The sequence below is a fragment of the Myotis davidii genome, unplaced genomic scaffold, assembly GCF_000327345.1.
Source record: "Myotis davidii unplaced genomic scaffold, ASM32734v1 scaffold133, whole genome shotgun sequence".
NCBI classification, from domain to species: domain Eukaryota; kingdom Metazoa; phylum Chordata; class Mammalia; order Chiroptera; family Vespertilionidae; genus Myotis; species Myotis davidii.
Genome location: NW_006284732.1, coordinates 3,064,590 through 3,080,120, shown reverse-complemented (window position 1 = coordinate 3,080,120; position 15,531 = coordinate 3,064,590). Strand labels below are relative to the sequence as shown.

Here is a 15,531-nt window from a genome sequence, read left to right as displayed (position 1 = left end):
TACTGTGTTTTTGTCGCCCGAATGAATTTTATTATTTCTTCAAGGTTCTTCACATACGTACACGTTAAGAGATATCAAGTAGGCGTAACATGTTCTCAAAAAATTAGGGTTGGCACGCAGAAGAATTTTGAGTCTGAGATTTTGGTGGTTTTGGCACCCACTCACAAAAAGGTTGCCCACCCCTGAACTATGCCTTTCTAAATAACACATCAAAATGCTCCGGCTATGAAAATTTCCCCATACATTGACATGGAAAACTTTCCACAATCTATGTACCACTTCCCTGCTTTTATAAACCTGTTTTCATTGTGCTGAACACAGATGTACCCTTTGTCCCCCTGAAGTTTATAGGCCAGGAGCTAACAATTGCTCTATTCTTTTTATGTATCTTAAATTATCATTTTCCCAATATTAGGCCTAAGGATTCAACTAAATAAAGAGAAAAGCACCATTTGAGCTACCTACTCTACTTCTCAGTTTTTCCTATATATTTACAAACTGGTAAGAAAATACAATAAATATTTAATTAATTTAAGTTCAATAAAATATATTCAATTGAATTAAAACTGAATGTCTGAACTAAAGTATTATGCTTGCAAGATTTATTTTATATTCTAAATGTTAATTCTTAAAGTACTTTTATGCTTCTCTTTAAAAATAAAATAAATTCAATGATTTCTCTTCTTTTGGCCCATGACTGATTTATGGGCCAGTGGCCATGAAGAATAAAAGACTATCTAATTCTGCCCTAGAGCATTTTTTGAAGAATTTTTCTTTTAACCTAAGGGAAAAGATAGCACTCTGAATTCTATAATTTCAAATTTTCTTCCTGACAGATAAAAGTACAGTTTTCTCAACAATTGTCTCCAAGTTCTCTCCCAGTTCTAACATTCTAAGACACTTAAGGGAGTATTCTACAAAAATAACAGGTGTTTTATACAATTAAAAACATGTATTTGTTTTACTCTAAAGTGATTATTTGAATTTTGACAAATACTAAATTCAGGACAACATTTACCTTTAAATAAACCATAGTTATTGTTTGTATCTATAATTCAATACTCACCTAAAGGGATCAAGAGCATCCATGTCAACATGAAGTCCATTTATATACAGACGAGCATCACCTGGCTGAATTTCAAATCTATTTTGAAGATCCTTGAAATAGAGCAGAATAATAAATAGCTAACCCAGTGACATAATAATATCAATCTATGTCAGGAGTCTGCAAACAGATAGTAAATGTTTTAGACTTTGCAGGCTGTACTATCTCTAATGCAACCACTCAACTCTGTCCTTGTAGCATGAAAGCAGCCAAAGACAATATATGAAAAAAGGGCCATGGCTATGTTCCAATAAAATTTTATTTATAAAAACCGTTGGCAGGTTAGATTTGACTTACAGGTTGGTAGCAGTTTGCCCCCTGATCTAGTAATGGGCATCTGATGACAGATTTGAGATACAGATACCTGAATATTTTGATTTTTCAGTATGTGATATTAAAGTTCTAATGCTGCAATGATTTCTTGACTCACATTTTTTATATTGTGAGTGTGTGTATGTGCGCTCACACACTTAAATTTGTTAGTTGGCACATTCCTATTCTTTAATATACCAGGACTTAAAACGTAGGTGTATGTGTAAATATTTGGAGATCACTCTAAATTCATAAAGGTTTCCACTAAAGCAGTGTTTTAATGTTCACTGTCTTTTCTTTTTATTCAATAAATATTTCTCAGGGGCCTACTGCAGGCACTAAGGTAATAATAAAAGTAAAAAAGGTATTGTCCTTGCCAGTACAGACTAGTTATTAAGATCAAGGTGAGGTAGTCAGATCTACTTTAAATCTTAGTCTTGCTACTTACTAGTGGTAAAATTTGTGCAAAGGTACTTAGTTTCCGTAAGTCTCATCTGTAAAATGGAGTATTTACATCTGTCTCACTGGTTTGTTATAAGGTTTAAAGGTAATCTATACCTGTGTCCAGTCACATGTACAGTCCTCACAAATAAAGCCTTTACTACTATTGTCAGTGTAGGTAAATTGGTCTAGGAGAAAAAACAACTGTAAAACAGTGCATTTTAAAGAGATTGCATGATAAGTGACCTAATAGAGATTTGTATTCATTATTCTAGAAAGACAGATAATGAAATTAACTTGAAGAGATTCAGAGAAGGCTTCACAGAGGTAAATTTTTCTGTAAGTTTATCACTCACCATGACAGGTGAGTTACACAGACAGAAGAGAGGAGGAGCTAGATTTGTAACAGGAGAGAAAATATTTCCACTGGATTTATGCAGAATACTGCCAAGGGATTAAACCCTAACATGTGAAGGTTCATAGGTAAAATATTGATTAGTTTTAGCTCTGTCTTGAGCTCTCCAAGGGCTTCATTTGGTTTAGGCAACTCAATTATAAGTGGACAGTACACCAAAGCACACAATCTACCCTACATTGCTAATTCCCTCAGGAATATTTAAGCCAAGCACAGTGCCTTGAACAAAGAAATGCTCAAAAAGGGTAATAAACTGAACTTAATTGCTGAAATATTGTCAGTCTCTTGGAGACTGGTACAGACAAATTCTTTCTCCTTCCCTTCAGAGAGGTAGCCTAAATCCTGTCAAATTACCCTGAGTGAATGACTTCAGGAAGCCTTTCTCAAATCAAGGGGTAAGAATTCAGTTTCCAGCAATATGATGAACCAGAGATCCCGAAATCCTCCTTCTAAAAGGAAATATAGAAAATCCTCCATTAAAATATTAATAATGTCCTCTAAATGAATGGTTCAGCTTTTAAAGTAAAGATTTCACCTATGGGCAGAAAAGTAGTAGAAACACAAGTTCAAGAATGTGAACAGTTTTGGGTCCCTAAAGCTTGGGTTTCTAAAGTCTAGTTAGTCTCAAAAGGACAGAAAGCAAACCCTTGGGCTCACTGAGCGCAAAGAAGCGCTACTCACAGTGAAAAGGTGACCTAGAAAACAACATGCCCTGCAGAAACAGCACAGAAACTTGTTTTCCTCACCTTGGTTGCAAGGAAGAACAAGTCTTCCATAAGAATTCATTGCTTCTGGTTTACCTTCATATGGACTTGAGGCTAGATTTCTCACTATTTTTAAGGTCCAAAAAAATATACATGGACTTTTTATTTAATGTGGAATGAAGCTGAGCGTGCTCTTAGCCTTTGAGCAGAAACAAATGTAAATTTCCATGGAAAAATATGACTTCATTTTTTAAAAAAGAGGAAACAATGGTATTATAAATCTCTTGAACAACTAATGGAGCTGGGCTATTACCTGAAGCTAAAAATTTCCAATTGTTTGGATTTCAGATGACTGGCTGAGCTTTATAATGGTCAATTGGTTTATAAACGATTCTGGAGGACACCACACAGAAACTGTATGCATTCTAAATTTAAAATGTGAGGTCAAATCGGATATAAATCTTCATATAGGAAGGTAGTTGTTTTTTTTTTTCCACGATATGAAAAAAAAAGATTCTCTAAAAGAATGTTTTACAGAGGAACTTTTGGAGAAGTTATTCTAATCAAGGGAATTTTTTCTAGAACTGTAAAATTCTCATACATTCTAAGTAAGTTGACATAAGTTGTCACATTAGTTGTCATACATTAAGTTGACATAATTAGAAGAGGTGTGAACTTCTTTTTGGAATAGGTATACTCCTTTATTTAGGTTCTGTATTTAAGTATCTCATCTGTTGTTTTTTATGTAACTATGTAATTAAAACAATGTTTCAAACTGCTAAAGCAAAATTAAAAAGTTACCAGACTACCTGACCATTTTTTCCCTTCCTTCCAAATAAAAAATGTCATGGGACATAAGAGCTCTTACATTAAATAAAACACACACATTGGATTAACATTTATTTTAAAATCACCAAAAGCTGAACTCTAAGCAAAATAATAAGGATCATTAACTTCATAGGGAAATTTGCTGTACTTTGGAGTTAATGCTGTTTTCTCCTGAATAAAACCAAACCAACATTCATTTACACAACCTCAGCAGTCATAGTTCCTCAATAATCTTTGCATGAGTGCCAAGTCAAACTATATAAAAACCTATACACAAAGAAACACAAACAAACAAAAACCAAAACTATACACAAAGAATTCTTATGCCCATTTTAGGACTTTCTACCCTGTTCTCCAGCCCCTATCCATGGCCCACAGGGCTATCTGTTTTACTTCCCACCCCCCTTCCCCCCAGATTTTTGTTCATCCTTTTCTAGTGTCCTTTATGCAAATATGAACACATACAAATATATATCTTGTTTTCCCTGCTGTCTTACACACAAAAAAGATAGACTTACCAACAGACTTCACTATCAGACTCTGCATACTGTAAATCTGGTATCTCAATATAACCCTGATCTGTATTTCTCTTATTATGAGTGAAGATGGATAATCTTTTTCCATATTCAAAGACCACTACTATTTCTTTTTTGTGTGTAAACTCTGATTACATGTTTTGCAGCAGTTATGTTTTACAGGAATTATAGTATTGCTGTATATGGATGACATGTAATAGTGACATACTTCCAGGGATGATGTGTATGGTTCCTAGCACCCATGCCCAACGAACTAAGCATCTACTTCTTTACATTGTAGTTGTCACCATCAGAACAGCTGACATTTATTGAGAGCTTACTCTGTCTCAGGCACTGCTGGCTGGCTCATCTAGCACCATCCCTAACCCACTCCTCCTCTGCTTGCTTCAATTACTAGAAAAGTAAAAACTGACTTTTCTACCCTCCCTTGCAGCTAGGGAGAGGCGCATTACAACATTTTGGCCAATGAGATGAAAGTCAAAATTGGCTTATATGCTTCAGGAAGGCCTTAGTGAGGATGCCTCCTCTGCTTAGAATTCATGTAAGAAGTCTGGAGCTCTGGCAGCCATTTTTGCAACCAGATAAGGGAAAAACTCTGCCTGTGGCCACATATGTAAGACTTCTTTTATCTGAGAAGATTAAACTACTTTTTGAGGCCCTGTGCATCTGGTATTATGTTACTTAATACCAAATGAGTCTTATGTAATAAAACCAGACAATGTTCCACCAGCCGTGGGCAAACTACGGCCCGCAGGCCGGATCCGGCCCCCGGAGCAGAAAAAGCGGAGGGTTCTCCTGCTCTCCCCTCCGCTCCTTCACCAGCAGCAGTGTGAACATGGCAACGTGGGGAAACACTGCTGCAGCTCCTTCTTCTGAGTCCAGTTTAAGAACCCATTGTGCCCCCACCGTGGGCAAACTTTTTGACTCGAGGGCCACAATGGGTTCTTAAACTGGACCGGAGGGCCGGAACAAAAGCATGGATGGAGTGTTTGTGTGAACTAATATAAATTCAAAGTAAACATCATTACATAAAAGGGTACGGTCTTTTTTTTTTTTAGTTTTATTCATTTCAAAGGGGCCGGATCCGGCCCGCAGGCCGTAGTTTGCCCACGGCTGACTAAGCACTTCGTAAGTATTAACACAATTAGGATCAGTTGGGGTCTTAAGGTAATTTAAGAAACTATTTGGAAGAATCTTACCAAATTACCAATCATGTCCTGCACACTATAGGATCACAGCAATGTTCCAGTGGTCTAAAGTTGACTTGCTCCTCAAATTTTTAACTAATTTGAGAAATAATAATGAACTCATATTCTTTATCCTATTAAGAAAACCATACTACATGGACAAAAGATTTGAAGTATAGGGTGAATAAGCAGGTAAGTAAAATATATGTCAGGAACTACTGGCTAGAATTAGTAGACAGTATAAAAATGGAAAAACTTGAACTGTTTTAATAATCAAAAGTACAAATGAACATTTTCTTTTTTGTATGAAAACTGAAAATCCAAAGTCTGAAACAATGATATGACTATAGTAAATTTTTTAAAAAATGAATTCAAACCTGTTGATTTTTCTGTATTTCCTTCTTCATATGTTGATTTATTGAAATTCTGCTCAGAGATCTGGGAAAATAAATACTGTTGTAACTCATTCCTCCTTAAATGTTTAGGACTAATCTATAATTCAAGGTAATGTAATACTTTGTGTAAGAAACAAACAACTCTAAAGGCTTCATGACATTTCTATACAGCCTATTAACAAGTGGTACGATGGCTTTCATTTGACAAGGGTATGTGATTCCGATGGACCAGAGACTGTCAAAAGTTCATGTGCACTAACTGAATGCATTAGGTATTGTCAGACTTGCTTACTTCTAGATACTTATTTTTCAAAAATACTTGATTAAAAACGCTATTTGTGTTGTTTTTTTCACACAGAGAAATTTTGCATGAAATTATCAATGTCATCATGTGTATCAATACAAACAGGTAATTTTCAGAATATTTGCACACAAACAATTTTGATTAATCTGGGATCTTTACCATAAAACATAACTTATAAAATACTGATAACACTGACTTCACATGTTCACTCGTGAACAGCTTATAAAAAAATTTTTTTTAAGTAGGGCTATTATTTGACTTAACTCCTAAGAATGCTTAGTTATATAGCTGTCAATTTTATGCACCGAAGAAAATGATTTAAAATTTAAAAGATAGTAAACACAAAGTTCTGCTTTAGGTACAACTCAAGCAGAAAGGTTTAACTTAAAACAATCCACAATAAGTGTGCATTATCTCCTAAAAGTTAGTAGCATTTGAGAGAAATTACATAAATTTGATATTGCAAGTTTTTCATTAATTTAGCAAATATTTTATTTCAATAAACATTTACCAATTGTTCACCAAGTGTTTTAGAGTTATGCTCAAGCTTACACTGTAGCCATTAAGCAGTGTTAGCATAGTCTGTAAATATTTTTTAACAGCCAACTAGGAATTAAAACTAGAGTGTAGCAGCTGAACCCCGCAATAGTGGTACTTACTGTCAAAAAACGAATCAACTGTCTTCTTAAAACTAAAATTATTTTAACTTTATTTGTATTTAATCGAGTAATTTCAAAAGCTACACTTAATTAGGAGCAACGTGGCTAAACATAATATTTATACACACATACATATTTTATGTTTCAGAATACTGACTTCTCAAATTTTTGACAGCTTAAATTAAAATTAGTCATATAAATATATTCATTCTTAATATGTAAATAAAGTGACAAACCGGTGTATTTCAGGGTACCATGAAAAGGTTCTTGGTATCTTGTGGTCAACTATGTACTCTTTATTTATCTTACCAAGGTAAAGAATATCTAGATAACATTCAGTAAAATGTACTGTGGATTTAGGACAGACAGAAGCCTAGCGAGCATCCACTGCTTAAGAAGGGATGCTGAGAGCCAAGGATTCCTCTGTTGTTTCCCTTGTCATATGCTGTATGCATTCAGTATAAGCTAACTTACTTTATATTTTACCGGTTTGCCTGTAATTTTATATTCTGTCATTCCAGATCCAAATATAAATGCATCAAAGTCCTGTGATTTTGTCAATCCTTACAATACCTGGAAACCTGAATTATCGATATTGTTTACCTATTGGCAAAAAGTATTCCATAAGTTATTCCATAAAATTAAGACCTTACTACTTATTTGGAATCTGAAATGGCAAGAAGATTTGGCTATACTTTGGGCATAGACTTATTTAGAATAATACTTTTCAACATCCTCCATGGTGAACAGAAAAAAAATGCCTTTTTTATTTACTGCTTAAACAAACTTTTTCTTGGATTGTCATGTCTTGCTGCTTATATTTAAGTATATGTATGTCTAATGAATTTTTTTTCCTTTCTATTTGCCTCTAATTCAAGAGTTCTATTTTGCAGTACATACACACATGCATGTACAAGCCAATATTCTGCTCCAGTAAAAAACAACAACATACATAATACAGAAAGGTCCTGATTTCATAAACACTATCTATACTAGAATTAACTGACATTATGTTAAATGAAACCAGCTATTTTCATAACTTTTGTTTAATGGAAAGAATTCTGGTCATAATCAAACTAATAAACTTTACTATACCTGGCTTTTATGGGGAAGTTCTGTGAAATGTCTTTCATTAACTTTAAGGCATCATAAACTGGAGTGGCCATTATTTGAGAAGCTGCTTGAAAACTAAGATCTAGAAGGGAAAAAGAACATTAAAAAATCTAGCATAATGCCATACCTTTATAGACATTTCCATGTAATGTAAGTAATTTACTCTACCCTTCTGACCATATATTCTTATATAGACATATCCAGCCCAGTGCACGAAATTTGTGCATGGGTGTGTGTGTGTGTGTGTGTGTGTGTGTGCGTGTGTGAATGTGTGTGTGGGTGTGTCCCTCAGCCCAGCCTGCACCCTCTCCTAGCTGGGACCCACAGGGATTGGGCCTAAACTGGCAGCCAGACATCCCTCTCACAATCCGGGACCGCTGGCTCCTAACTGCTTCTGCCTGCCTGATCCGCCCCTAACCACTCCCCTGACAGCCTGATCAACATCTAACTGTTCCCCTGCCGGCGGATTGCCCCAACTGTCCTCCCCTGCTGGCCTAGTCACTCCCAACTGCTCTCCTCTGCAGGTCTTGCCCACCCAACTGCCCTCCGTTGCAGGCCTTGTCCCCCCCAACTGCCCTCCCCTGCAGGCCATCTTGTGTCCACATGGAGGCAGCCATCTTGTGTGTTGGAGTGATGGTCAATTTGCATACTATCTCTTTATTAGATAGGATGAAGACACCCTTATATTTAGCATTTTTCAAAACTTTTACATGGAAAGGTATCACTTATTTCCTATTAAGGTAAACTTTACACTTTTATAAATCAGTAATTATCATTTAATACTTAATATTTGTTTTCCACAAATTATAGTATAACTTCAAAAATACATATGAAAAGAAATGTGGATGCAAAGCAATTTTTTTCTATATTTAGGTTAAATAGGCAAGAAAAGGCTTTGATAAAAAAGAGTAACAAGAGGAAGGGAAAGAAAGTTTAAAGAACCAATTCTGAAAAGAACTTTTAGAAGGACTCAATGTTTTTAACTCAGTAATTATGAAAACTTTTAGAAGGACCCAATGTATTTAACTCAGGAAATACTCTTTCAGTATTGTCCTACTTTTATACTACAATAAAAATAAAATACTAAACTTAGCATTATTGTACTTGAAATGACAGTTCTATGAAAGAAAAAAATGTTTGTGGCTTACGATAGGCAGTCTCCAATATGCCAGAAGCAAAGTAGAATTTAAATATTTTCACACAAAAAAAGTACCTTACAGATAAGTACTCCACAAATACTGATGAATGAATGAGTGAATGAACAGTAAAATAATAAATAAGACCATTTATGTTATGTCTCTTATTATTCTATTACTATTAAAGGCATTTATAAGCAACATAATTTTTAACTGGTATGCATACATCTAGGAATATATGCTTTTTTAGTGAGAAACCTTAAGAGTCATTACTTACATGATTGATATAACAACTAATAGAAGAGTTTTTTGAGGGAAATATATGATCAATGATGTTGCCTAATAGCATTTAGCTACACAATGTTATACTGAAAAACAGTACAATATAGTGGTAAAGGAAGAATTTAGGCTCTAAAATGAGATAGACCTGCTTGTTTTAGGTATTTTTGATACGTGCTTAATTATTTTGTGTGTCTATTTCTTGAAGTTTCCTCATCTGGGAGAGTGGGATATCTATATTATATGAATTTTAAAAAATTAGGATAATGCATATAAAGAGCCCATTACTATGCCAAACACATAGCATTGGCTAATATTTTTATCATCAATCACCATCATTAAATACTATGAGCATGGACAACTATCTTTTACTCAGGTTGATAGCATAACTAGTCTTCTAAAACTTCTTATAACATGAGTGTAATTCCCTTTCACAAGATCAATTTTCTACATGTAATTTATTTGAAAGCCCCTGAAAATTCACTTACATAATCAGAGTGCAAATAACAAGAAATTAAATAACAGATTCTATTAACATTTTTGCTTTTGTCTAAATTGTTCCATACCTAGATGATTCGTAATTGCTATTTAACACCTACACTTTGACTCTAAAATCCAGACCCCTATTTTAAATACCTTATTGGTTTTACCACTTGGAAATTTCAACAGCAGCATGTTGAAATTGTGATAGTCCCGCTTCATCTTTGCCCAAACCTGGTACTCTTTAGTCTTCTATTTTCAGCAATTACCACCACAAAATTGTCCCTTCAGTTGGGCAAACCATGAATATAGCTGTTGTTCTTGATATTTCCTTCTCCCTCCCATTTCACATCCAACCTCTCACAAAGATCTTTTGTATTTTCTCTAAATAACCCACCCTCAAATTTATTCCAAACCCTCCTCAAATTTCAATTCAATAATCACTCTGGAGAAAGCCTCCCCTTTCGGTTCCCCCTTCCCTAGCCCCACCACACCAATTCAGATCTTCTTGGCATATACCCTTCATAATCTATGTATCTTGAATTGGCAGCACTTAAAATGGTACTTTCTATATTGGTTTTTGAAATTATTTCTGTTTATCTAAGATCCTTTGAAGAAAACATGGTTATCTGTTTTAACTCTTCATTTTATCTTCAGAATTTAGTATTTTTCAAAATGTCAGCTGGAACCCATGAGTTAACAGTGAAGTCAGGTTAATGAGTAATGTGAAATTTTTTTCTAATGAAATATGGTAGAATAAAAGGAAGTTTTGTTGGAGTAGATAAAATATAGTAAACATATTATATGCTTAAGATTTTTTTTGTTTTTGCGCATACTTATGTATTCAGACATTATACCCTTTTGTATGAGTATCAATGTAAAATATATTCACTACTATGTAGGTCTCAGCTCAAAATTATGAAACCATGGATGTAGGGACATGGCTGAAACCTAGCAGACACTCAATAATTTGTGTTAAATCAATCAAAAAGAAAGAAAGAAAAAGAAAAGGTACTGATCACTCTTTCTTTCTTGAACATGTGTTTCCTTAGCTTCTATAATGAACTCTTCCATTTCTCATCCTCCCGCCATGTCTTCCTCATGGGACCCACTGTCCACACGGAAACGAGCACCACAGCCCCCTTCCTGGTGCATTGATTCGGTCACTCCCCACTTTCAGTTAGCACCCCCTCCTTTTAAACAACTTGATGCTATGATTTTCAACTTTTAAAATCCTCTCCTTTTAGTTTAAGGACTTTATATTCACCCCACAGCTAGCCCTTGTCATCTGGATATGTCACAATCCCTTTTAAGTCAATCATTGTAATGCCAGTCTCATTATTTCTGGGCCCTATATTCAACACACAAACCTGCTCCATGCTTTATATTCTCAGCTGGATATATTAATGCGATTTTTAACTCCTTTATCTCTTAAATATTTGCCAAATCCAGCTCTCCTTTCTATGCCTCTACCATAGTCATAGTTCAACCCCTCATTACACTACTTCAGTGATGTCTTAATTAGGTTTTTTGTTCTTGGTCCATTCAAATCCCTTATACAGACACTAGGAAGGTTAATTAAAAGTAAACTGACTATGCATATTCTCTGTTTACAAGCCTTCAAAAGCACTCTGTCAGCTATAATTTCTAAATTATGGGTCCCTTGGAGTACATTTTGAAGGAAAAGAAAGTAGACTGGGCTTGCCTACAGCTGGAGGAATTGGGAGAAATGAGGGTGACCGTTAACATGTACACTACAGGCAGTCCTCGGGTTACTTCAGACTCAACGTACGTCGTTTCGTGGTTACGTCGCCATCTCCCATTTATTTATTAAAAAAAAAGTTCCATCATTTCGACGTATGTACATATGTGATTTATGTTTTTTTATTATTTATTTACCACAAGTAAAAGTCAGGAATTATTATCTTTAAATTTATTTTTACTGTTTCACTTTATTACTGCTCTGTATGTGCTCCATGTGAGTGACATAGGTGCTTATGTAGGTGGGTTCTGACTTACAGCGAAAATCGCGTTACATCGCGCCGTAGGAACGGATCTCCGACGTAACCCGAGGACCTACTGTACTTTCTCTTTGGAGTGATGAAAATACTCTAAATTAACTGTGGTGACAGTTAAAAATTCTGAAAATATACTAAAACCCATTGAATGATATACTTTAAATAGATAACCTGCATAGCATGTCAGCTGTATCTCAATAAGCTGTTATAAAGTTTTAAAAGTTGATGAGAGATGTGATGAAAGTTATGGGTTACACAGAAAAACATGACCCCATGACCTACTAAAAATTACAAGTAATAAAAAGTTCAAGCTGAAAGGGGTTATTGTTCAATCCAAACTAAATTTTGGCCATCAAACATCTGCTTATGGGATGTCAGCACAGAAGCTGTTCTAAGCGAATAGTGAAACATGCAATAGTCAGTCTATTAAGATCCAAATTTTAAATAGAAGAAAACTAAGGGTTAGATGTGGTTTCTCCTGACCTACTGGTTAGGATTTTTAATCAATGTTATAGATTCCATGAAATGTGATTTAATATAGATAAATCAGTGTACACTTTAAAAATGATTAGATAATACCAAATAACTATACTTCATATAATTTTAAGTCTTACAGACATAAAAAATATAATTTGGTTGATGGGTAACATTTTTATTAAATATTTATTTTCACAAGTAATGTAATAATTTATATTTACATCATAGTAATTATTACTTTCTATAAAATAATTTATATCATGTTATATAAAAGCTTATTTAATAAAACAGAGATCAGTTACCAAACTGCTATGTTAAAGTAGAATACTATACCTTGTAGTTCCCAGACTTTCAAAGGCATCATTTCTTTGTTACTCTCAATCAAGTATTTCTGGAATGCTGTCAGATTATCTCTGAGATCTGAATATCTTTCTCTGCATTAAAGTAGTAAGTAATGTTAATTATCATCACCTACTATAAATTACTATTTAAGCAGTATGCTTTTGAAATTAACTCTTCCAAATTAGTTATAAACTAATTGTTCATCATTAAAAGAATAAATCATGATGCAACTATATCCACAGAACTTAAAAATAAATGAGGGAGATATATGTCTATTTTTTTCAATATATAAACAAAACCAAACCTCTCTCAATTGTTAACATGCTAACATTACCTATAAGGGTCCCAAGGGTGAGGGATGAATTATTAGTTTTTATGTTATATACTTTTTATTTTAACATTTTATAAATTAAAAGTATTGCTTTTATAGTTTAAAATAAAAAATATTTTATAAAGAAAAACATAAATGCTCCCTATACAATCTTAGAGCTTACACTATTTCTGAAAAGTTCCATGTATAAAATGTATAAAAAACATAAGATAATTTTGCCTAATATTAAACACATCTAGGTATCTTTTATAGAATGCCAAATAATAATGTAGTAGAATGACATTTTACTATACATACAATCTAAAGTATAATCTTTTATATCTCATGAAATCAAGACACAGTGCCATTTCAGATTTAAATAGAATTCCTTTAAAAAAAATACTTTAGCTACCATCACAACTTATAAAATAATTTCAGGAGAAAAGAGAAATGAAGATATTAAAAAGTGAAATGAGAATAAATACATAGAACATATATTCAGAAATGCATTAATCTTACAGATAACAACAAATAAATATACTACGGTGTCAATATCTTGCAATTTGATTAAAATGTAGGACCACATATTGAAAATGAATCAAGATTGACTATAACTGGTCTCATAATGAAAAAGCAACAAAATTTCAGAAAAAATCACTACAAATTACATTAACTCCTCATTTCTCAAAAGTTTAAGTAATGGAGTAATATTAAGTTTATAAGAGATATATTGTTCTTCATATTTAATCATAATCAATAATTTTCAATGCTAAATTTATTTATGTAACTCAGGTCAAAATACATTATTCATATAATACCTTAAAGAAAAAAATTACTTTTCCCTAAATCAGTTGAGTAATGGTATAAGAACTAACTTTGAGTATATCCTCTTAAAAAACTAATATCCCAGGATTCCAAAGGCTTTTTGAAGGATGCACAATTTATTCCCATAAAAAGTTATATTTAGAAAAGAACAGAACTATGGATTCTGAGATGTTGAGACACAGCTGAAAATGAAATAAAAATGTTTTGTTATCTACTAAATAAATACTTTAATTAGAATAAATCCATTTTGCAAGATGCATTAACTTTTTAAGGCCACTAGTATACCACTTGGCCAATACAGTTTAGAGTTGTAACTCAATCATCTGTATAAACTAGCATAGTCTCCAAAAATGTTCCCCTCACTCTATATAGTTATCTACTCACCAGAGTAGATAAGTGTACTAAGTGTCCTTTATGTAATACTAAACATGAACTAAAGATATTAATAAAATCACTTTTTGTTTTCATTAAATTTGCCTTTATATCAGAATCATAAACTTTCCCTTCTTGTAAATAAGAGAAAATATAAAGCTACAATGATCCCCATTCATGAATATTCAGAGAGTACTCACCATCCTATTCCTTGTCTTCAATCAGTAATGCAGAAAAAAAAGGGGGGCACAATTTTAATTGTTCAAAGTTTACTTAAACATGGATATGAAATTAAGATGAGACATTAAAAGCTTTTTAATATGGGAATCTGCAGCACAGAAATTTAGGGAAATAAATTTTCTCTTCTTTTGAGGAGTAAAAATTATGATTTTTTTTCATGCTAAATGTGTATGTGTGTGTCCTCACCCGAGGATATTTTTCCATTGGTTTTTAGAGAGAGTGGCAAGGAGAGGAAAAGACACAGAGAAATATCGATGTGAGAGAAACACATCGATAAGTTGCCTCCTGCACGAGTCCTGACCAAGGCCTGGGCTGGGGAGGAGCTTGCAACCAAGGTACGTGACCTTGACTAGAATTGAACCCGGGACCCTTTGGTCCACAGGCCGACGCTCTACCCACTGAGCCAAATTGGCCAGGGCTCATGCTAAATATTAACCATGATTTTTGTAACCTATTATATCTATAAAATATTCTATAAGTTTTGATTTAGATTTTTTGCCAGAGATAACTTTGATCATTTTCAATTCCTATTGTCTAATCATACTTAAACTCTTGAATTAGTGATTACTTTTCAATTTTGTGCTTTTTTTCTATTAACTGTGTATTACTTTTATAATAAATAAAAACAATTATATGTGTATTTTTTAAAATGTGAAACATAAGCTAACAGAGAATATTGAATTAATTCCCATAAAAAGCACATGTAAGAGTATATTAATATAATTTTACTTCATTTCAGACTTACTTTAGTTTCCCAAAGAAAAATCCTTGAACTTCATTTGTTTCAATCTCACCTTCTACGGTGGTATTAGTCACAGCTATATTTGGGAAACAAAACCAAAATAAAATAAAAACACTTTCAGAATGGAAAAACAGTACATAATCAAATATCAGGAGACTTCAAAATGAAATTGAATGACATCTGTTTTACTTTGTGTTTCCTTCATGGATCAGCTTAATGATACCTGCACGTGCACATGCTTGCATTCCTGACTTTTTTCTATGTGTTATAAATATGTTTCTTTGCTTCATCTCTTCACCTTTCATCCAGTC

At 33.5% G+C, this 15,531-nt stretch overlaps 1 protein-coding gene across 1 annotated transcript in view; it reads right to left on the bottom strand.

Annotated features, from left to right (window-relative positions):
• UGGT2 (UDP-glucose glycoprotein glucosyltransferase 2) overlaps positions 1-15,531 on the bottom strand; it is a 159,004-nt gene that overhangs the window by 114,910 nt on the left and 28,563 nt on the right. Inside the window, exons 7-11 of the mRNA XM_015557528.1 lie at positions 15,224-15,296; positions 12,723-12,823; positions 7,982-8,081; positions 5,906-5,966; positions 1,067-1,158 (exon numbers count right to left, since the gene is read on the bottom strand). Coding sequence (XP_015413014.1) covers positions 1,067-1,158; positions 5,906-5,966; positions 7,982-8,081; positions 12,723-12,823; positions 15,224-15,296 — 427 coding nt within the window. The remainder of the gene's footprint in view (positions 1-1,066; positions 1,159-5,905; positions 5,967-7,981; positions 8,082-12,722; positions 12,824-15,223; positions 15,297-15,531) is intronic.